General features: G+C 46.0%; 2 protein-coding genes across 2 annotated transcripts in view; one reads left to right on the plus strand and one right to left on the minus strand.

Moving 5' to 3' along the window:
• The window catches only part of PIGO (phosphatidylinositol glycan anchor biosynthesis class O), a 500,143-nt gene that overhangs the window by 72,209 nt on the left and 404,658 nt on the right, over window positions 1-23,276 (minus strand). The gene's annotated exons all lie outside the window — the stretch shown is intronic.
• UNC13B (unc-13 homolog B) overlaps window positions 13,139-23,276 on the plus strand; it is a 221,834-nt gene continuing 211,696 nt past the window's right edge. The window contains exon 1 of the mRNA XM_075488247.1: window positions 13,139-13,254. Within this exon, the coding sequence (XP_075344362.1) occupies window positions 13,233-13,254 (22 nt within the window). The 5' untranslated portion in view covers window positions 13,139-13,232. The remainder of the gene's footprint in view (window positions 13,255-23,276) is intronic.

Raw genomic sequence — 23,276 nt, forward strand, 5'->3', positions numbered from 1 at the left:
GCCTGTGTCCTGTCACCTCTGCATGCGCTGGGCTGGGACCCTCCCTCAGGTTTCAGTGTGCTGCTTGCAGGCAGGACGGGAGCTGCCAGGTCTGGCTGTGCCACTGGTTTGCTGGCCAGAGAAACGCCCACTCTGGCTGGTATTTCTGTCTTAGCTTCTCCCACTCAAAGGGACGTTTGGGAATAAACCGCTCTCGCTGGGCCCTTGCAGCTCCCGGTGCCCAGCTCTGCCCCTCATGCCTGCCCTTCATTTCAGTGAACGCATTCAATCCCTCAGCAGGCTCTTGGGAGGATTGAGAATTAAACGATGCAAAAATCCCTGCCAGCTGCCCGCGCGGGGCTCCCCGGATGAGCCTCGCCGGCTCTGCGCAGGCGAGTGTGCAAGCAAACGAGGTCACGGCCACGGGGCAGGCAGGAGCCTCGGCCCCTGCCTCTGAGAACCACGGCTGTCCCCGTCCCAGGGAAGCATCTGCCAGGGTGCAGATCCCCAGCGCCATGCTGGAGAGGCGTGAGGGTGGCCGGGGGCTGAGCAAAGCCCTCTCACCTGTGGGCTTTGCGCTGTGCTGGTGGAGGATGCTGCAGCAATGCTGGCAGTGAGAGCAATGGATGGGAAGTGTTTTCGGGCTCTCTGCAGCAATTTCCAGCCCAGAGGACCTGCCTCTGTGTCTTTCAAGCTTAGATCCACAAAAAAAAAAAAAAGCTCCACTAGCAAAGCTGGTTTGATTTTAGTTCAGAGGGGAAAAAAATACACGCCAAATGTGACCTAGTGCTGATATATGCCACCTGCTGATGCGGCTTATGCCATTAAGTGAGTCCTTTGGCCACCATATCCATCCTGTGGAGGCAAAAGGGTACAAACAGGGTACCTTTCATCAGCAAAGCTCTCTGGTGTGAAAGCCCAAGGGCCAGGTCAGGAAGAGATCGCAGCTATCTCATTTGGGGTGCAGGTGGCTGCGCTGCGGTGGGAGGCACTTGGCTACTTTTGGGGTACCCGTCCCCAGGCTGTGCTATCTGAACATGCTCCACAGGGACAAGCTATTTCCAGAAGCTGGCTTCTCGCCCCAGCAGGGCTGGCTCTTGAGTTTTATCTCCACCAGCTGCAGCTGGAATAAACACACAGGGGGGCACAGGGGTGCATGGATCTCATATAAGTGCTGCTCTGCAGCCGCCCATCCACTTTGCTGCCGAATGGGTGAGGGAAGGAAAGAGGATAATGTTCATGAATTAACGTTGCAGCCCTTTCCTCCTCCATTACTAATCCCCATTCAGATTTAATCAGGCAAAGAGTGTATTTCAGTCCTTGCGGTCTGAGTTATTGCAGCAACAACCTGCTCCAGAGGGGCTGTACCTCAGCGGCTGTTGTGCAAGCTCACAAGAAAAAGACAAGCCTGTCTCTGAGAGGTTGCAATCTGAAGCACAGCAGCAGGTAGAGACAATGCCAAGGGGCACTGAGGAAAAACAAAGTCAGCCAACGTCGCACGGATCTGAGCACGCTAGCTGAGCCAACCAGTCAGCTCACATTTTGGGAGCATTGCAAGATGAGTGTGGAGGGATGCTGAAGACCTTAGAGATGAAGACAGGTGGACAATGGAGAACTGGGAGAGCTGGATGACAAACGCAGCAGGTTCATGTGGTTTCTCTTTAGGACTGTGTCAGCCAGATGGGTCCAACATTTGGCCGGGAAAAGGGCCTTTGCTGCACAGTTGAGAATAGCTCTGATGGGAGCTTTGATGAGACTCCTTCCTGCCAGGGAGTGGGGAAAGATCAGAGATGTTCTGCTGAAAGGCTCTGCAAGACCTTGGTGTGGAGAAGGACCTGGTTTGAAGACGACATATTGGTTATGGCCTGAAAAACTGGCAAGGTAATAATTTTGTACCCCACGATGGAAAGACTTGATGAATGTGAAAAGCTTTGTTCTAGCCAAGTTGAACTTGAGGCCCTGGGATGCATCTGTGAGGAGAAAACTGTGGCAGTTTGAGGTTCGCTTTGGACAAAGAAAGCTGGGTCTGGGACAGAGAAGCAGATCTCAGTCCCCAGCATGGAGCTGTATGAGCTAGTGCCCATATTCAGAAATAAAGCATTAGATTCATCTCATCTGACATTTTCCTTCTTCCGAGCTAAGGTTCCCAGGCTCCCTTTACAGTCAGTAGAGAAAAATAGGTACTTTTGGGGCATCTAACCTAGTTTGAATATGTATTTGAGGGTGAAGGGAACTGTTCCCAAGAAGCGTTTCCACGGATTATAAAGAGGGACACAGTGGGAAGAGCTCAGAGACAGACACCCAGGCTGCAGACACCTGCAATTGCCCAGCTAAATCCTGACCCAGAGGGAATCTCACAGAAAGCCCAGGGGGATGCCTCCTCCAAAGGACACTCCGAGGGAATGACCAGTCAGGACACAGGACACAGAATCTGAAGGAAAACAGGGTCTCCAGGAGAAAAACTTGGTCAATGACCCAGCGGTGACAAATCAGGGAGGACAAAGCACCGGCTCACCCTTTAACACGGCATCAGGACAGCAGCAGGACCAAGAAGGGGCTAGAAAATATCCTCGGGAAATGGCTAAACCTGCCCGTGTGGCTGCATGAACACACAAAAATGTAGAAATAATGAGGCTGAGAGCATTCAGCGCCGGTGGCCTTGGAGGAAGGTGCAAGGATGAGTTTAGAGAAACCGTTGCATGCGAAGGGAAAGTTTCTTTGTCTTGGTCTGCTTCTGCGAGAGAGCTGCTGGCTCCCAGCTGTGCTGCCGGCTCGGCTCTTGGCTGGAGACTCTGGCGAGCATTGCAACCCCCTTTTCCCTGCTGTTGGGAAGGGCTCATGGTTTGGCTGATGGTCCAACACACACCTAAAGCGCTAGAAAAGCTCTGCTCTTCCTTCCAGAAAGTGGAAACAGGGTACAGATGCCAGCTCCTCCATCCCCACATGCAGATGTAATTAGTACTAAAACTTAGTACCTAAGGGGCATTCATGTTGCCTTCACAGCATCCTGCAGTTAGAGATTTTGGTCTGTAGAAACTCACTCTGTCAGCGCTAAATTGGTGAGGTCACAGGGAAAAACTTTCCCTAAATAACAGGAAAACTGGGCAGTTTTCTGGTAAATCCTCAGATTACAAACAACCCCGAAGAAACACATTAGGTTTGACCTACAAGGCTCCTCGGTACTTCCAGCCTCTGCACTAAAACCTTCAGGGAAACATGTGCTTTGTTGCTGCTGGATGCTGTCTTAGCAGATCTTCGCACATAAAAGCAGGACTTGAGCTGCTTGGTAGTTTCATGGGGGACCTCTAGAGAAACTTGGCTGCCGTATGGGAAGGTGGATTCAAATAGGGATGCTTTTCTTCTACATCTGTGTTGTCTCTGTAGGGCGTCCTGGTGCCAGAATATCTGGCTTTTTGCAGTCAAGCTTGCCATGGATGCTGCAGGCTGTATTCAGCCTGAGGAACTGGGCCTTTCGCTGTGGATGTGTCAGCCAAGGCTTGGCTTTAAGGAGCTTCTGAATGCAGAAGACAGCACCGGTGTCACCAGATGGGAACAGGAGGTGATAGTTGGCTGGATGAGAGCTGCAGACTAGAGGGGAATTGCTGGGTAGAAGAGGCAGATGACAGCTAAAAGATCCTGTGATAGAAGCAAAAATCTCTTTACCCAGTATCTTTGTGAGCCACAGCAGTTTAGTATGTATGTACACAAATATCCCATGGGAGATAAACGGCTAGCAATTAAGGATCAAAAGACAGCACAAAATTATGGTATCTGCCTGAAATTTCCTGCATTTTGGATGCTGACTTTTTCTAGATTTGTGCGGTTGCCAGTACTCAACATTTTTCCAAGCAGAATTTTCTATGTTAATGTGTGTAGCTCTGAACATGAAAGCAAACAGCATCTGGAAGCAAACAACTTGTAACGAGTGCCATTAAGAATTTCAATCTGCAAACCACAAAATGATCCCTAGCACATGTAAATGACTCTGCCAATCTGTTTCTTTCCTACCCACTAAGCATAACAATGACACTGGGTTAATTTTCCCAGTTTGGGGTCTTACTGCTCACACCTCAGCTCTATGAGCAGGCTCACATCAGCACCTCCCCAAATGGCAGGAGGACCTCCGACTACCACAGGCAATATCCAAGCCACCCAGGCAATACCCATCCTACAGGCAGGCCATGTACAGTGGAGCCATTCCCCAAGCTCTGCCAGCATTTAGTCTCCCACTGGCAAGGGAAAGAGCCTTGCTAATGACTAGAAGTCCTGAAAGCAGCAAATAATTTAGAGCCAGGCTCCCTAGGGCAGAGGAATGGCATATGCAAGCAGTTACCTAATCATGGTCTAATCACCCAACTGGAATTTGGCCAGGATGCTGGGACTAAGAGCAGTACCCTAAGGAAAGGGTTGTAGGGTCTGTAGTGACTGCACGCACTCGAGATCTTGGCTTTATACACCTAGCAGAAAGTGTAAAAGGGCAGAAAGCATGCCTGGTACTGCCCCAAAATGCGCTGGGCTAAGCAAATGTAATTTCAGGTAGGCTGCTTCTTCATGGCTTCTTATTTCTAGAAATTAGACACCCACCTCTGCTTCCTGCCAGGTCTTAGACGCCCCAACTATTAATTGGCAGGGGCAGGTTTTGGTCCAGATGGGTGGGCCCTAATTTAACCTTCTCCTGGGCATCCCTGTCATGATCCTATCAGCTCGTACTGATGGATGTCACTACAGGCTGTGTGGTTTCAGTGCCCAGATGTGAGAAACTACACAAATGGGGACAGGGAATGGCACCTCAGCAGACCAGGGAAGTTCATTTCCCATAGGTGATGGGAGGCTAGACCCGAGCTGCTCTCCAGCCCCTCCTACACCACCCTGCTTTCCACCGCTGCACCTGACCTGATCTCAGTGGCATTACTCTGTCAATGCCTTCTTCTCCAGGATTGTTTTGCTTCTGTGTCCCTTTCCTCAGTAAGAAACACCAGTTACTTGCTTAAGGTGAGACCTGGCAAACTCGTGCCAGCATCAGGCTGTTGAAGGCGCTGCCTGCAGCCATGCTCTGGTTGTAGGCTCTGAGAGATGCTTCAGCTAAGCCCTTCCCAGGCAGATGGGAAGAGATGAGAAAGAAGAGAAGCAGGGAGGAAAATGACAGCCCTGGGGTAATGCAGGGTGGAGATGGGGGCTGGAGGTGTTGGTGGCCCCTGCTCCTTCCCTTTGGGTGGGTTCGGACAAGTCTCCCAGGTGAGCTGAGAGATGGCTGTTGTATCATGGTGTATTGCAGAGGGTACCAAGCACTATGGCAAGGCTCAGGGCTGCCTGCCCCAGTGACCCACAGAAGAGATCCCCATGGGGCTGGCTCTAGTAATCTAGTAACTGGGGACTCCTCACTCCTCAGCTTTCACAGCTTGCTGCCCAGGCAAACCTCGACCTTGAGACCCCTTACCACAGCCCCAATATTTAAACAACCGTATCTGTGCCAGGCTATTTCTCTCCAACCTTTGCTGATTTTCCTAAGCAATTTTATGTAACCAGCTAGGCTGGGTTTCCATTAGCATAGAGCAAAGGCTTATTGCCCTTTTTTGTTGTTTTATGATAGAAAAGAAAGTTGGAAGAGTAGTATTTTCCTCCTTTTTTAAGTTTACTTCTTTTTATCCTCAACTCTTGGGAGAGACTCAAAGAGCTCGTGAATGGTGTCTGTTCTGGCTACAACACAAAATGATAATACCCAACCCAAGAAACAGAGGAAATCTGGGATTGTAAGCTACAGTTTTGAATTTTGCTTTTGTATTTGCTTTTTATCAATTTATTTCATTCAAAGATGCAGCAAACAGTACAAATAGTCCCTAAATGATACTCATCCTATTCAAACAGATGTTATTCAAGGCATTGCTTGGGAAGATTTCAAGAGGATCGTCTATTTTTGTTATTCTTTCAAAACCCACCCTCTGAGACCTACCACTAGGGATACAAGGTGAAGGTCAGCAACACACACTTATCAGTAATAAAGAGTTATGGTCCATAAAAACAACAGCTTTCAGGCTGTTATGCTACATCATGCATCTTATCTTCACCTGCAGCTTGCTCTGTTATTAAGGAAACTGTGCCCTGCAGCTGCCAGGCAGGCTGTGTTGTGGACACAAGTAAGTAAAATCTGGAGAGTCCTTAATTTTTATTTTTGTTGTATAAAAAAGGGGATGTGAGGGAGGAATGGGAAAAATTACCATCTGGACAGTGAGATGTTTCCTAATTATTACTTACTGCTTGTCTTAAACCGCAACAATCAGCAGCAGAGTGCTAGGCATTGCATGGGCATTTAATGAAATAGATAAGCTTCTCTTATATTTGCATTTTAAATTCTTTGGAAAAGGATTTTTCTAAATCCTTTGGAAAGAGGGACAAAAAGGGGAGTCAAAATGTGAACTAGAGAGACTCCTGGGTAAACCAGGGAGGACAGAGTTGCGAAATGCTTGCTTTCTGCACACCCCTGAGGAGGCTGGTGGCAGAAAGTGTTCACAACAGGGCTTTTATTCTGCTATCGCAGCTCTGAGAGCTTGATGTGTGTGCCCGGGGGAGGGCAAGCCTGCCTGCCTGCCTGCCTGCCTGCTTTCCCCTGTTCTTCACGTAGCAGGAAGGCACGGTACACACGCACGCCGTTTGGGCTCGGGTGCCTGTGGAACAACTTAGCCGGAAGGTTAAACAGCCTGTTTGCATAGGAAATGTCAGTCACTTGGCCACTTCTAGAGGGTTGGTGGCTCTAGTAGACTGTGGGAGGTTGGCCTTTCCCTGCAGTGTACTTTATTGCTCTAGAAAGTAATTTTACAAGAGCACTATTAAAATCCCCTGACAAAACCCATGTTGCTCATAAACACAGTTAAATGCCCTCCCGTATTCTTCATGGGTCTTACCGAGGCATTTTTTGTTTTCATGTAGAAGCCCCCCCTTCTCTCCCTGCTGCTCTCAGGTAACAGACACACACTGACAGGAAATCACACCGGAGGGGAGGAACTCTGTCCAGCTGCTCCACAGCAAAGCCAGAGGGATGCAGTATCCCCAAGGGGTAACACGATTTTCCTTACACCTGTGATGCTCTTTGCTAGCAAGTAACTGACTCTATGGCTTTTGACTGTGGTCTTGGGATGGTGAAGCAGGTCAAGCAGACAGAAGGGTCCTTTGCAGTCTCACAGTGCTTCTTCCTCATCGCTTCAGCTGTATTTGCTGACAACTCTAACTTTGACAAATAGCTCCTCTTTTATCTCTGACAAATGTTCCTCTTCAATGAAGAAAAACTACCAAAGCAAGAGAACAGCTACCCCCCTAGGCTTCTCTATTGAAGAATAACCTTCTGCACTCCCCAAATGTCTGTTAATGTGAACGGAACAGAAACTGAGGCTGTAAGGCAGGAAACAAGCCTGGCTGGAGTGAGGGTTTTTGCACCTTGCCAAGTTAAAAGTGACTCCTCTTGGAAAGGAAAAATATCTGATTTATTTAAAATAAAATAGTTATTCCCTGCCTTTGTAATAGGAAAGCCATGGCTCAACTTAAATATGAATCCGACCAAAGTGGAATATGGAATATCAGAATGGGTGTCACCTGTTCCTATTAAATCTGAAGGTGGTCATCCCACGGAACTCCATGGATCTGCGTAGCTAATCTGAGGCATCAGCGTCAGGAAATACTGGCCTGATCCTGATGTGACCTGCTGTGCACAATACGTGCCATCCATACTTGAGAACTGTTAACTCAAACAGAAAGAGCTGCAAAACAGAAATCAGACAGTCAGAGCCAGTGATCTCTGGACGACTCAGAAAAGATGCCTTTTTTAAGGCTGGCAACGCAAAATTAGAGAGGGGACGGGGTTACTGTCTCATGGGTAAATACTAGGAAGAAAGAAATGCTATTTTAGCTGAAAGGTGAAGCTGGCAGAGGGATGAACAACATGAGTATGTTGGAGATGGTGGGTGCTGAGGGGTTCCTGTAAAGTACCAGAGCGAGCCCCCAAGCTGTTTGTGAAAGAGACAGGGCTGGGGAAAAGAGGCAGTGTGACTGCAGGGGCAGGGCTTCTGACCCAGAGGTCTCTTCAGTCCCGTGTCCCCACGTCCCTAGCTCCTGACTGCCAGACGGCAGGTATGTGTCGAGGGAGAGATAGCTGAGGATAAAACATAGCCAAGAATAAATATTGCTCAAAGGACAGTATTTCTGCTGATCAGAAACATAACTTCAGTCTAAGGCAGAGACTTTCAGAGCACCTGAACATCCTTCAGCTCATGGATATGTCACGGCACGTGCTTTTGGGGGAGCAGCAATAGTGGCAGTGTCCATGCTGGCCAAGTGAGGGATCACTAGCAGAGAGAATCAGTCCTAGCATGCATGATCAGGTCCTGGGAAAATATCCCCTGTCAGGATCTATATTTTACACAGACCTTGTGTTGCCGGCTTTGCTGCTCACTGCTTGGACAGACAGAGATCCCACGCTGCACGTGTGTAGCCCTGGGTGTAGGCTGCAGTGCAATCCCACTGTATTGCTCAAGGGCAAAGTGACCCGATATGAACAAGAAATGCTGTGTTTGGGATGCTTGGGATAATTGCATGAGAAATGGGTTCAGTCCTATGGACTCCAGCGTGAGCAGTTGCAAGACTTGTCTGCAGAGCAGCTGTAATTGAAAGGTCAGTTCCCATGGAAGCTGCCCTCTTATGCAGAGGGTTTTTTCCCTGAGATGAAAGGATGCTTCTCGCCTCTCCAGCCTTTTGAACATGTTTTTGTAATCTAAAAGCTGGCAGATCTCTTTGTGCTGTCTGTCTTAAATGGCTATGTGGTGACAGTGTCCAAGCATCTCACCATTGCTAATGTATTTACAATCAGGACACCCCTTATCTTTTATGCCTCCTTCCTTAAAGAATTATCACAACCTCCATTTTGTGGATGGGAAATTAAGGCACAAAGACTAAACCCTACCCAAGTGCCCATGCTATCGAGGGAGGAGAGCTAAATGGCTGCAGAGTTCCTGAGCATGCCGAAAAGAAAGCCTCAGTGCAGGGACTTCGATGGCATGGTGGCAGGTTGAACAGGACAGTTGGAGAGTCTCTGATTCAAGAAGGAATTAAAATTAAGCCACCAGTTAATGCCTTAAATTGCCAGACCACTGTCACTTCCAGATGTTGCCAATCTTTAGGAAAAGTCAAGACCGGGACACTGGAAAGAAAATGCCCCAGACATTTAAAATTTCACAGGTATCATCCTGTTTGAGCATTTTGGAGTGTTAAAACCAGCATTCTGGTTTACATATAACTGAGAGGATTGCAGGCTGCTTCCCTGCAAGTTTCAGTACATGTATGTGGTGTTCTTCAGCTACTGCACTGATTAACGGTTGCGATCCACTCCAGAGAAAGCTACACTGCAAGATGCTATTGAAATGGCTCCCGCACACAGGTAAGACACCACGCAGTGTTGTGAAAAAGATCCTGTGATCCCCTAGCTCTTCTGCAAATGTTACATTTTATTAGTACACAAATAGAGCAGAAATACCAGTGAAAGCCATTTCAATAGCCTGTCACCTTTACAGTCAAATCTGAGGGCTGCTTCCCAATATCAGAATATCAATCAACTGCTTAGTCTATATTCAGCACTCAATTCCTGCCAAATGTCATAGGGTAAATGAAAAGCTTTTTTTCCTTATCTTTAGAGCTTAGCCCCAAAAGCCAGGTCTGAGATGATTTTTTTTTGTCAGTTGCATAACAGAAAAATGGTTTAACAGCTCTAAACCCTTTGATTTAAAATAAAGCCCATGTGTGTTTGCTACACGCCAAGTTTCATCTTGATCCATTCTCCAGCGGCAGAAATACAAAACTCAAAAAAGGCAGAAGAACAAGAAGAGAAGAAGAAAACACAGTTTACTTAGACCGCAAATATAGCTGCAGTATTGCTCTCTGAACAGGGAAACTATAGCAAATAGGCAGGTATAAAACAGCTGGCAAGCTGCAGTGAGTGGAGGATCACCCATTTATTACTTTCCTATCCAACAGCAGGTGAGCCGAGACCAATGGCTGGGGTCTGAGTAGCCAGAGAAAATTAATTCTTGCTCTGCAGGGAGTGAAAACTGGGTATCACATTTGAGTTGGCAGTAATGACCCCTTTCTGGGTTTGCAGAGTACCTCAGTCTTTGTTCAGAAAGGCACAATAGTTTCCGTGTGTATGAAGGTTACTGTAGTGTGCTCCCTGCACTGTATTTTTCCTCTTTAATTCAGCAAAATTCTCCATGCTACCAGAGCACGCCGTCAGCTGCAGGATTTAGATCCACACTGCTACAACAGGATTTGGGGCTTTGCTTGTAGTTAAGTATTTGTGAACCTGGCATTCCCTTTTGTGGATTTATAGAAATGGACCTGGAAAGATTGTTCCTGTTTAAGAGGTTGAGAACAGCACAGGAAGTGGTGGGTTTTTTTCTCTTTCTATTGCACTGTTTTTTATCACTAAACTATTTTTGTACTTATGACAACAATGTCCAGAGGAACAACTAGAAAAAATAACAGAGAAAGGTGCATTTGGGGAGTGTTACTTCAGCTGGGAAAACATAAGGAAGTCGATTTCAAGGAGCAAGCATAATTTAGAAGAGGGTAATTCTACCTTGCAAAAGTTTCCCAGTAGTGGCATGGTCCTTTTTCCAGCCTATCTGAAGTGGAAAGGAGAGGAGGGGTGGGCAGACACACAAGTAACCACTGTATTTGGGAATCAGGAGTTATACAAGTGGTCTCTTTTGATTAGATAAAGACTAGTAAAACACTTGCATCTAACTAGACCTCAGAACTGCAGGGAATTCGTAACATCTATGATAATCCCAGCCTTCACAGTTACTGCTTGTAGTAAGATATCTCATCCTAGCTACAAGATGCTTACTTGATTGCTGTGCTTGCTAATAGCACATTACTATGATTTTAAAATGCATATGACATCATCTGCCCTTGATGAGATAATTTCTGTACTATGGTAGCATTTACAAGCTGTGGGCAAGATAGCAACTTGACTTGCTGTACCAGGTGCTGTGTGACACAGTAGGTGACAATCATTGCCTCAAAGGCTTTAATTTTTAAATTAGGACAGGCAGAGCAACGGGCCCAGCAAAGGGAGGAGAGCAGTCATGACGGGATTGTGTGGTCATGGCAGAGATTAGCTCATGCACAGTTTAAGGGTTTTCATTTGCAACGAGGCTGCAAAGGAAGACAGGAAAGGAAAGGCATCAGAAGAGCTCAGGGACGCCAGAGCAGACGTTTTGCTGATGAAAAGCTCTGAGGCTCTGATGAATGCAGAGGAGCAATGGAGATCTGAAGAGGCTGGGTATCTGGCGTCCTACCCTAAGACACATGGGAGATAAATAATAAAGGACTTTTTTGAGCAAAACACTAATGTCCCCTGAAGTTAACTGAAAAGCCAGCGTTGTGCCCAGCTCACACGTGGGGCAGGCTTTGATGACGTACAGCCAAAATGGAGAGGCTGGTGTTCTGGAGCCCCTACAGTCTGCCACTGCTAAACTTAAATAACACATAAAGAAGCAAACTAGAGCTTTTGAGGAATTTAGCAGCATTTCAGCAGCACTGAAGCCAGTTCAGGGGCAAGAAGAGGAGATTCCTTCCCCACCTGGCTCCGTACCGGCACTTGCAGCTCCCTGCACCGACAGTCCGCATTCACACTGCTGAGTGGAAGTGTTCCCAGTCCCTTGGGACTGCCTCTGGTAACACCTCTAGCGCACAGCCTGCTTGTTTGTCTGCAGGAACATCATGGTTTGTCCTTTCAAGTGGGCCTTCTTGGTATCTCAGAGAAGCTTTGTGTGTATTTTTGACACATTTCCTTGACTGATACACTTCTGTGCAGCAAACATAAGGGCAGTGAAACACACTGTGCTGGACAGGGCAGAAATCAAATCTGTCCTGTCTAGGTCTGAATTTTGGGAAGATTGGTTGTGTCTTTGAAACACCCAGCTAGGACTCTTGTCCTCTACCCTCTGCATAGACTTTTGAGTTATTCTAAACATTAATGCAATAGCAATCACATTATATGACACTTTGCTGTTGAGTTTCAATATCAGAAATTATTTGTTTCTCCTTGGATCCTCTGTTTGGAACCAGAAGCACATTCTGCAGTGTTATGGTTATTTATAAGTTGGGATGAAGCAGTGCTAAAAGCATTAGAGGCCATCAGAGAAAACCACTAGAACCAGGCTCAAGGCAGACCAAAGAGTGGTTCTTCCTGCAACAGGCAGCAGACCTGTGAAACACCTTCTCAGCAGATGGGGATGCAAGGACTTTGCAGGGGCCTGAGAAAGAGTAGACAAGCCGAGAGATGGATTGAGGGTTACTAACGGCACAAACACATCAGGGTCAGGAAACCCTCGGAGCTGGTCGCACGTTGGAGCTGGAGGGAGAACTTAAGGCACAGTAATCACACCTGCTTATCCTGCTCCTGCTCTTCCCAAAGCGTTTGCTACGTGGGGGGATATGGGTGGCTGTGCAGCAGTCGAGCTTCTCATGGTGATAGACCAGAGCCCATCGCAGCATGGGCGGCGTGCAAATGGCTGGAGTGACTCCCGCAAGGAGTCAACTTGCTATGGAACTCACAGCAAGGCGGGATGCTATGTACCCAGTAAGTTCTCTCACGTGGCCGGAGTAAAACAAAAGTGAGAAAAGGAGAAAAAAAAAGAGGCAAAGTACCAAAAAAGCCCCAACCAAGTACAGCCCTCCCTTTCCTCAGGTACGGACACCTCCTCCCAGCCGGGCTCGGGCGGCGGGAGGGGACCAGGGCCCTGTCCCCGCCGGCCTGCCCCGCGGCCTGCCGCCGCCCTCGGGCGGTCCCCGGGGCCTTTCCACCCGCACACGACGCCCCGGCGACCCGGGCCGCCCCGGCAACCCGGGCCGCCCCGGCCCCGGGCGGCGAACGCGCCCGCCGCGATGGTGGCCGTGCCGCGCGCCCCGCTGCGGCGACCCGCGCTGGGCTCGGGGGCGGGGCCCGCGCCGCGGGAGGCCCGGCCGGTTGCCGTGGCGACGGGGGGCGGCGGCGCCCCCTGTCGGCCGCCGCGGGGTGGCGATGGCGGCGCGGCCGGGGGGGTGTGTGCCCCGCCCTGCGCCGCCCCGCCCCGCCCCTCCCCTCAGCGGGGCGGCTCCGCCCCCGCTCACGGCGCCGCCGCCTCGCCCGCCCTGTGTGGCAGCGGGTCGGCATGAGGAGAGCCGGGGGCGGCTGGCGGGGCCGCAGCTGAGGCGCGGCGGCCGGTGCCATGTCGCTGCTGTGCGTGCGAGGTGAGTGGGGCGGTGGCGGGGGGCGACGGCTCGGCTGGGCGGAGCGGGGGGTGGCCGGTGCCGGGAGCGCCTCAGGCCGGGCCGGGCGCTGGGCGGCCACACCGACCCGCCCCGGGGGGTCTCCTGCCTCACCTGTGGGGAGAGGCGTGGGGCAAAGCCGCCGGGCCCCCAAGGGAGAGGCCGAGCCTGCCCGCCCCAAGCACCTGCCTCCGAAGTTAGCTGTCAGCCGGGCACCCCGCTCCTGCCCCGCTCCCGCAGAGCAGGGAGACTTCACGCGTGTGTGGGGTTTGGGTTTGTCTTGTTTTAAATGAACGACTTCTGTCTCTCGGAAGCGGGGACGGGCGTCTTGGTGTCCTCTCAGCTGAGCCTGCGCTCCACCGAGGGCGGACAAGCCGTGCTGGCCTCGGGCGGGAGCGTCCACCTGCCCCCCGCGTCCAGGGCGTGCGGTGTCCGCCCCGGGGCTGCCGGGGGCGAGGGTGGCTTTCGGAGCGAGGAGAGGCGAGGGAGCAGGTGCGATGTCGAGGAGCAGGAGTCCTACCCCGGTGCCAAAATCCCTGGAGCGCGGAGGAGCCGTGTTTGACTTTCGTAGTTCGTTTGAACACGAGTTGAAACGCTGCCGCTGAGTGAAACTGTGCCCGCAGGAAGCAGGGTGCTGTCACTGGATTTAATGTTGCAGTTTTCACTCTCCATATACTTGCCCATAACGTGCATTATTATTTCAGATACACAATTATCTTCTCATCCTGCCATCACGCCCCGTTCCCTTGCTGAACAGGTTACTGAAAGGTGGCACTTTCTCATGCAGGCTGGATTATAGTGCTAGCGGCTTGCTGTCTGTCTCCAGTTTTCAATTTCTTGTGCCGTTGTGCCAAAAAAATAAAATCCCTGGGGAAAACCATCTGCCAGGACTCGCGCTACTGGGACGTGTCTCCCGTCAGCGTTCTGCACTGAATGCTGTGGTCACAGGGTGTCCCCGGACGCCAGCCGTGCCCTGCGGCTTAAAAGTATAGTTTTAATGTTCTCAACTCCTTTGCCAGGTATGATAAAAAAACTGGCATTGGTGTGCTGCTGACAGTTAGCTCCTCTTTTGCTCACATCAGTTGATTTGATAACAGCTCTTCATCCACCTGTTTGTCACCTTTTGGAATCAAAATCCTTGTTTTGATGGTGATGTTAATACAAAGATGCCAGCAGAGTGTTTTGAATGTGCCTTATTTTGGGGAGAGCAATGTTCTTGTCGGAGAGCATTTTAAAATTAAGTTTTCAGCCCTTTTATTAAACATATATTGTGTTTAAGGAGTTAGGTATATGAGTGCAAAGTTTATCTCAAAAATGTTTTTGATGCAGTTCTGTGTGAACTGTGAAGCACGTGTAGCATCTGTGGTAGACTTGGCTAGTCTATTTTGAAGGCTTTGCCAAAGTGTCTTCATTGAAGCTGATTCTTATCAGCTCAAGGATGCTTACATGTTACAGGTGTTCCTTCATTCTTTTTGGTGGTTCATCCTCAAAACGTTCTCAGGCTGTCCTTTAAAGAAGTGTGGCTTTAATGCCACTTGGAGCTGACTGCGTTAAAGATATATTTACACCCCATCTACTAAGAGTAGTGAAAGAACATGAAGCAGGCGATTGAGTTACTGAAACTGTCTTGCCTTTTCAGGGTGTTAATTCTTGGTCTGTAGAGTCTTCGGGACAAATCCATTTCAGCAGCCTGGAACGATACTCTCTTGTGTTTGGCTTATTCTTTGGTTAGGTGTAAAGAGCTAAAGAAGAAACTTGAGGTGGCTGGTGACTGTGTGTGATGGAGAATTATTGTGAAAATTACACCTTTAATTTCCATCTGCTGTGCTAAGAGAGTACAAAATACCAGCAGTAATTTAGATAGATGATACCGAGCAATTTTATTATAAGAATACAGAATGTAGTCAATTTGCTAAACTTGAAGAAACATGTTTTCTGAAATAGCCATGGCTGAAAGAATGAGCTGATGAGATCTCACAAGTATGAACCATTAAACGTAAAATGGAAGTATGCTGATGTAGAGCAGCCTGAAAAACAAAAGGGATACCAGGAGCTGAGATAAAAGAATAACTTTTGCAGCAAGGAGAAGAAAGCTCTATTAACTGTCACTTCTTTTTTAAAAAAAAAAAAAAAAAGTGGTACTTTTCTTGCATTTTCCCTTTCCACCAAAATGAACTAATCTTGCTGAGAAAGCAGTGCAACTGTTAATAAGAACGTTGGAAGACCTGCTTTTTTTCCATTAAAAATGGTGCACATGTAAGACTGTATAGTAACATGGGGTTGGATGCTGTAGACCTGAGATTAAAAAAAGAAAGACAATAAAAAAACCCTGTGAAATAAATGTAGGCGATTGGAACACTGTTAATAGCCTCTGAATTGCAGTTTAACAGATAAAGGGAAATGTGGAAAAACCCCTAAGTGGCAGTGTAACAAGAAGCCTGGCAGCCAGAAAGATAGTGTTGTAATTCATAGATTTATTTTTTTCCCCTTGAATTACGCACATTAGTAGTATTTTAATGAATGGCTAATCTAAAACAGTGCACACCAAACATGTCTGAGTGCTGCCTTTGTTCCTGAAAGAGCAGCTAGCATACATGGCTTCTTGATCTCATGTTTAGCGGTACCTTTCTTTTACATTTTCTTCTTAGAGAACAAATCATGTTGGGTTGTTTTCTTTTTTTTTTTTCCAGAATCATTGAGCTATATCTGCCACAGAAGTACCTGACAGAAAATATAAGCTCAGAGGAATTGTGAGTCTGGGCTCACCTGCAAGTGTTCAGAGGATGTGTGAAGTGAGCTAGTGGTAACAAGCTGTTGTAAGAGCAAATGAAGGGATTCTTTTGGAGCAGGAAAATATGCAGAGGGTGTAAGTGAAGTGAAGGAGAAAACAAATCCTGAATATTACATGACTGAGGCTTTTAGAGGAGACTTCTTTGTATTTTCATTCTACTGATTAAGTGCAAAAGAGATTGCATATACTCCTGTTTAGAGCAGCTGTGTCTGGATTATGTCTGATAATCTTCCCTTGGCATAGTTTGCTTTATTAGTTTGCATTTAGTGTTGTGTTTGTGAAAATAGCACATATTGAATAAAACTAATCCCAGTGAAGCAGTCTATTTTTTCACATCAGTCTTGCATCGTTAACTTTCTTTGCCTTCTCTTGGAAGTCTTGATTTTACCTCAGATCTCAGCTTAATTAAATTTCTTCTTCTGATCTTTCCTGTCTTCTGATTTACAGGTAGAAATAACTGCTATCTCAGCACAGCTCGCAAGGGTTGTAGCAAAGGAGGACCCTGCGGAGGCTGGATCACCTGGTCACGGGTGCTCTGTCATCGGTTCCTTTCCTTCTGTTTGCATCGTTGTCCTGAGACATACATCAGATCCTTTCACTTGCTCACTTTTATTACATCTTACTTTGCCCCCAGCTCTTCCTGTCTCAAGATAGTGATGGTTCTCTTCTAGTTTTCCTCCTCTCTGCTTTATAACAGCTTATGCTGTGTCTTCAGTGCCGTTGTATTCCTAACTTCTTGACCTACCTTTTATCCATGTGGTAATTATAGTAAAAACTGTCTCTTTGTCTCATACGTTGCCTGTCCTCTTCGCTGTATCAATGTCTGAAATGCTTTGCTGTTGCAAGGACACTGGCAGTGCGGATCTTCCCGCATGCCTGTGCACAGTACTGTCTTAGTCTCATGAGGGCATAGTGCTTTTGTCTGATGTGCTTTTGTCTTGGGGCCCAGTTCGCAGTATCTGTGTGAGATTTGGCTGCCTGAGGTATGTAGGAGATCGAGTTAGGTGATCTCTTCTGGTCTTGCACCCTAAAATGTTAAGTTGTTGACTGCCGCATGGAATGACACCGTCTGGAGGTTACGGACATTATTTTTTTGCCTACCGTTTATCTTGCTGTTGCTCTGACGAGTTAGAAAAGCTTGCTTATCTGGTGACATTTTTGGTTTGTCAGAATAGTTGGAGTGTTGGAATACTGCTCAGTGAACTCAACTGTGCATCCCTGTATTGCCAGCAAAATTCAGGTTCTAGCACCTGTCCACCAAATTAAACTCTGTTGATATCCAAGTGAAAGAAGCAAACAGGGAGAATGGAAATGGATGTTAACGATAACAGAAAGGAAAATATGTTCATCTTGTGGAGTACTTAGAAATATCCATAACTAGAAGACCAGTAGTCAAATGTCAGGGCTTTTTCTTTGTGTTTAAAGGATTTTTTTCCCGCTGATGCAATAGCCCCAGTTTACCTCAGTGTTTTCTGTAAGGCTGAATGCAGTGCCTCCAGCTCTTTCTGTCTCAAAGGCGAAGGTCTCTAGATGGAGCTCCCTACATTGCACACTTGTGAATAGTACTCTTAGTAATAGGGTAGTTGTATTGCTCTGTTGTGACAATATTCTGAAATGGTTGCAGAGTTGAAAAAGAAAACCAAAACCCTGCCTGTCTTTGTGTGGGTCAAAATGGAAAGGAACAGAATTGAACTCTAAAAGTGGTAGCAGAAGTACACGTTCTAAAGGTAGGATGTTAATAAAAATATAATGCTTCATGAAGAATTTGCTATGTAAATATTATGAACTCCTTTTCTCTAGCTGCAACTAGTCAGGAAGCTGCCGGTGTATGTAGTGTTGGAACAAAATAAAAGACATTTGCAATTTGGATAAAAACACTAAGATAAAAAGAGTCTTTGCTACTAAAAGAGCTTCTTTGCATTGAGTCTTAAGTTTGGGGTTTGTAAAGCTGTAATTGGTGGCTTAATTGGAGAGAAAACTTTTAGACTTTCAAGCTTCTTCTGTTAAATGGTAGGAATGTTTAAAACCTACAAACCACATTTGGCTTGTGATGCATGGGCGGTCATTCATTTTCCTGTTTCAGACCCTCACTCCTTCAGCTTTGGACACTGTTACTGCAAAAGTTTCAACAAACAGTGTGAAGTCTTTGTTTTAAGTATTTAGGGACTAAGAGCTACTTGAAACCCCCCTGTGATTTTCAATGGGATTGAGGAATGTACAAAGTTGCTTCCTGTATGCATGTCTGATGGCAAATGATCCTCTTACAAATTTCCTTTGAAATTTCCACCTGCACTTTTTTTTTATGCCTTGTGATTAAATTTTACTCCGTGTTTTGAAAAACAGTTTAATCACTTGGTGAAAGCTGTTCTTGGTGCTCTTCCAAGAGAGCTTAAACCAGAGTGGTGTGCCTAATAACTCTTGCTTTTTCATTCAGATAATTCATTGTGTGGTCTTGCAAACAGATGGGGAGCTGCTGTGAGGGTGTGTAGGGTCTTCCCTTACTCTGCCTCTTTGGTAGGTTAAAGCTTCCTAGTAGCTGGCATTTTCTTGGTGTGGAAGTGTGTGAAAGCAACTTGCTATTCTTGTCTCTTGTTACATAGGAAGACCTCTGAAGTCTATAGTTTGAAAGTTTTCTCTTTAGCATTTGAATTTGCTCTTCTTTGCAGTCTTTATTTTCTGACCATACTTCTAAAGTTTCTATAGAAATGAAAATTTGATTTAATATTCTTGTGTTGATCTCGTCATCGTTAAATGGAGAACTAAAACCTGCTTTATTCCTCTTGCCAGCTCATGCTTATCTGTGCATGCATTCTCCATATTTGCCAAGGACTTTGCTGAAATAATGTTTTGCTTGTCTACTGTGACCTGTAAAATTTGGCAGATGCTATCTGTGATACTAATTCCTATTCTATAGGTATATTCTGGGTGTTTAGATCAGGTATCTCTGCATTTAGCAGGATTTCAGATGGATTTTCTTTTCTCTTAGGCCCTCCTTTACTTGACTAGGCTGCTCTACGTAATGCTTCTTTTATTATCTGCCTGTTCACTGGCTTCTGTGTCCTCCTTGGTTTTGTATAAACGGCAAATGCCCGGTCTAGGAGCGAAAGTGTTGAAACATTGCAGGCATTAATACTGGTATGTGGGAAACCCCACTAATCGTGACTGGTCTCTCAAGTGGCTAACAGTTACTCTGTTTCAGTGGCTTTCCACCATGTTATGTCACTTTACACTTTAATGAGAATATCCTGCGCTACTAAGTCATACGTCTCCATTTTGCATGTTTTATCTGTGTGGTTTACGTAAGTCTTTCCAAACCAGTGTTGAATAATAGGCATAATTTTTTCAGACCTTTAACTCGTTACACGTTGATTGCTGTATTAGTTTTTCCAGATGTTTGTCTGTTGGAACCTGTTCTCCTACAAGCGTGCCCTGAGTGTGTCACCTCAAGTGTCGTACGCTGCTCTCCTTGGAACCTGTTTTCTAATCTTTCAGGATGCATTAAAGCAAATGGCACTGGGCTACAGACTTCTTCACTGACATCTGGGTGCCAGTTATCTACACCTGGTTTTTATTATTTGCGTCTTGGATGTTTAACATCGTCTTCACTTATTGATGGGCTGGAAAGTACCTGGTCTCACAGGTACTTGCCTCTCCCCAAGCACGAGGCAAATGTTTATTGGATGCCTGTTGCTGCTTCACTATTAGCAGTTAAGTCAGTTAATGGGATGGGAGAGCAATATCCTTGTTGGTGTTTTTTCTCTAATATAATTAAGACTTTTTTGTTGCATTTATCTCTCTCACTTTCCCCTGCATCTAACTTCCTACACCTAGGGCCACCCAACCTGTGTTGGTACTGTTTATTTCTTGTATATTTTACCATGGCTTATAGCTCTTTGGGGTGGAATGGACTTCAGCTGTCCTTCTTGTTTGAGGAGTAGTGGCTTTTTGGCCCCCTAGAAAACTCTTAATAAATGATTCCTGCATCTGATATCACAGTTTTGGTTCGAATTTATTCTTTACAGTCGATTTTCTAATAATTATCCTCAGCTTTATGAAATTAACCCCCTCTGAAATGTCCCTTGTGTATTGCTAGGGGTTGTCTTTGGACAATCCATGTTGTATTTCATTTGATCACAACTACTGCAGGTAACTTTTAAATAATTGTTTTGTAGAATTAAATCATAGTCGGGATCCAAAATAGTTGTTCTCCTGTTTAACAGTTTTTGAGTTGGAATGCTATTTACAAGTTTTAAAAGAACTGAAGAAGTACTGGTAGGCATATGAACTCTCCAGCATTTCTCTGTTTGACTGTCTTTATATGACTAATACTGTCTTCTGTGATGAGCTCTCAGATCTCAGTTAAATACATTACGAAATACACTATGAGCATCTGTATTTCTAGTTCAGCTAGGCAGAAAGCTTCAAGTTTAATCCAGATTTTTTTTAAAAAAAGCTAAACAAAGAAACTTCTGGTTGATAGGTTAATGAGAAGATGCAAGTGAGGTTTACTTGGCACATTGCAAAAACCTGAAATGCCCACCTCCTTCACCAGGCTTTCAAAATAGATTTCTTAATGTCCTTTTAAGTTATTTTCCCCATTATTAAGTTTGAATAATTGAATAATTACACTCCTAACTAACAAATAACACACTGACTACCTAGAGATATTGGTGACCTTTTCCTTCTTGTGCAGTGTGGAGTGCAAAAGACCAGCTGTGGCTATGGGATCAAGTTAGATAACGAGAGGTCCTCAGCTGAGGAATTCTTTTGACTGATGTTGGCTGAACTTCATAAGCACCGTGTTATGGCATGGATTCATGTCCTGCTGTTGTGGAAAGTGGCAAGTAATTGGAGCATGGTGCTGGCAGGTACGCTGTCTCTCTGACAGCTAGTTGAGGGCATCTTAAAAATTAAAGGAGGTGCTGCCAGCTAATGGCTGTGACTCAGTTTATGTTCCCTCTAGCTCCGGAGTGTCAATATGTTCATCCTTTTGTCAGATGAGTTGGGGTGCGATTTGGAAAGAACTGTAAGGGAATTGAGTACCTGCATTCAACATGGAAGCATATGTTACAGAGCCCTTCAGTTTATGGAAATCCTGTGCTGAGAGAAAATTAAATTGAGGTGTTGTCAGGTATATATAAACCTCACCTGCTTTGTTCACATTATTTACTTTTGCTGTCCAGGCTTAGATTTGTAAAGATCTTAACATTGCTGGGCAGGGTGCATGGGTTAGAAACTGGTGTTAAAAGGATTAAAAAGCTGATTTTGTTCCCTTTTTGCTTGCCTGTATTTGGGGAGTTGGGGCATTTAGAAACGTAAAGAAGGTATGATCAACAACTTTGTGTTGACCTCAGATTCCTGATGCTCTTCCTTGCAGTTGAACATCCTGCATGAATGGAAAGTGAATTGGACTGGAATGGCATGTCTGACAAGGGATAAGAGGAGGTGTCTTCTTTGAAATAATCTCTAGCCTAAAACTGTCGGCAAGTTTTAAAAGCAGTTTGGCGTCCAGCCTTGGCCATGTCCCTTTAAGGAATACTGGTTTTAACCTTATTACTTAAAGCTCCTGTGACTTAACTCTCTTAATTCTTTACAGCTAAATGCTCTGCTAAACAGACTGCAGCACTTCCACCATGGAGGCATAATTATTAGGTATAGAATAATAACTGCAGAATTACGCTTCGAGTATTGGCACACTCAGTGCTTTTCTTCTCAGCTCAGGCCAATGTAGTAATACTCAGTTTAAGAAACATCGTTAGAAAAAAAATTACAGACTAAAGGACTTCTTGGGTCACCCCACTGTCCAGATGAAGTCTGCAACATATAACCAACCTGCTGTTGGCTTTGTTGGCCTCTCCTGAGGAAAGGAGTTTGGGTCTGGAGCTAAGTACGGTGGCCCATTAAACTCTTAATTCTTTTACGCTTTTATGGCAGCACAGTGGTGCAGGCCCTGTGGCAGGGATGCAGGCATGCTTGAATAAGGCAAAGTGAACTGATGAAGGGACCACATCACCCAAAACCTGTTCTGGCGGATGATATAGGGCTGTTGTCCAAGGCCTGGGCTGGGAGATGGTTGGTTAGCTTGGGAACAGACAAGGGTTGTTGCTTGAACTTCTTCTATGATGTTGTAGCAAATCTGTCCTGTGTTGTGCTGCTGTCTGGCATTTTTGTGACTTTGTGCCACCAGATATTCTCTCTGCTCAGCTGTACCCGGGCAGCACTTCAGCTGGGGAGCAGGGTGGGTAGTGGTGCTATGCACAGAGAGCAAACCCCCAGAGTCAGGCACTGATTTGGAGCCTCGTGTGGTGATGAAGGTGCACTGTGCTTCTAAACATTCATGGGACTTTTCCCTGGCCACCTTGCTTGGCTTGCCATAATTTCTGGAGTTGTTATAGATTTATCTTATTTTTTGTGCCACTGGATACCTCATCGAGGCCAGACAGCTTTATAAACTTCAAGCATGGGGAGCTATGTGCTTTATTCTGCTCTGTACTGACTGTTGGCATCCTGAATATCACAAGAAGGTTACCTACTATAAGGCTTTTTTTTCCTGCTAATCCTTGACCAGATTATTCAAAGACTGCTGTGCAAAACTGAGTTCTTTCAGAGTTTTGTGGTTTGTTTTTTTTTTTTTTTAATTGCTCTAAAATATGTTTTAAGAATATTTCAAACAGTTCCATGTAGTCAGGTAGTAATGAAAGGCTAGGTATGAAGAAACTCTGGGTCAAATTTCACTTAAGCTATGTTGTAAAATGAAAATTTCTGCTTAGCAAACTTAGCAGTTTCCAAGGAATAAATATATATATGAATATGTAGATATTGAAGTTTCTGGAGAGGAACTCTTTAGAGACATTTTCCTTTCCTGAGGGCTTGTATAAACCTCAGAATGTGTTTTCAGGAAACGTTCAGGGACTTCAGACTTTCACTACATGCGATAATTCACGTTTAGTCGTCACACAGTCTTCTGTTGCAACAACCACAGTCCTTTGTAAATGAAGTCCCTGTGGAGTGTTACAGCTGCAGTTATACACTGGAGATCTACAAACTGTTATTCTGGAAATCTTTAATAACTGTTTTTTCCTATAGGGCCAGGAGTACCAGACACTAACTGAGATGATGCCAAGGTAGCTTATTGGCTTTGGATGAGGAAGGAATTTGACTGCTGAGTAAACTACTACACACACTTTAGAAAATTATGGGTCATTCCTATTTT

This window comes from Mycteria americana, chromosome Z (genome assembly GCF_035582795.1).
Source record: "Mycteria americana isolate JAX WOST 10 ecotype Jacksonville Zoo and Gardens chromosome Z, USCA_MyAme_1.0, whole genome shotgun sequence".
NCBI classification, from domain to species: domain Eukaryota; kingdom Metazoa; phylum Chordata; class Aves; order Ciconiiformes; family Ciconiidae; genus Mycteria; species Mycteria americana.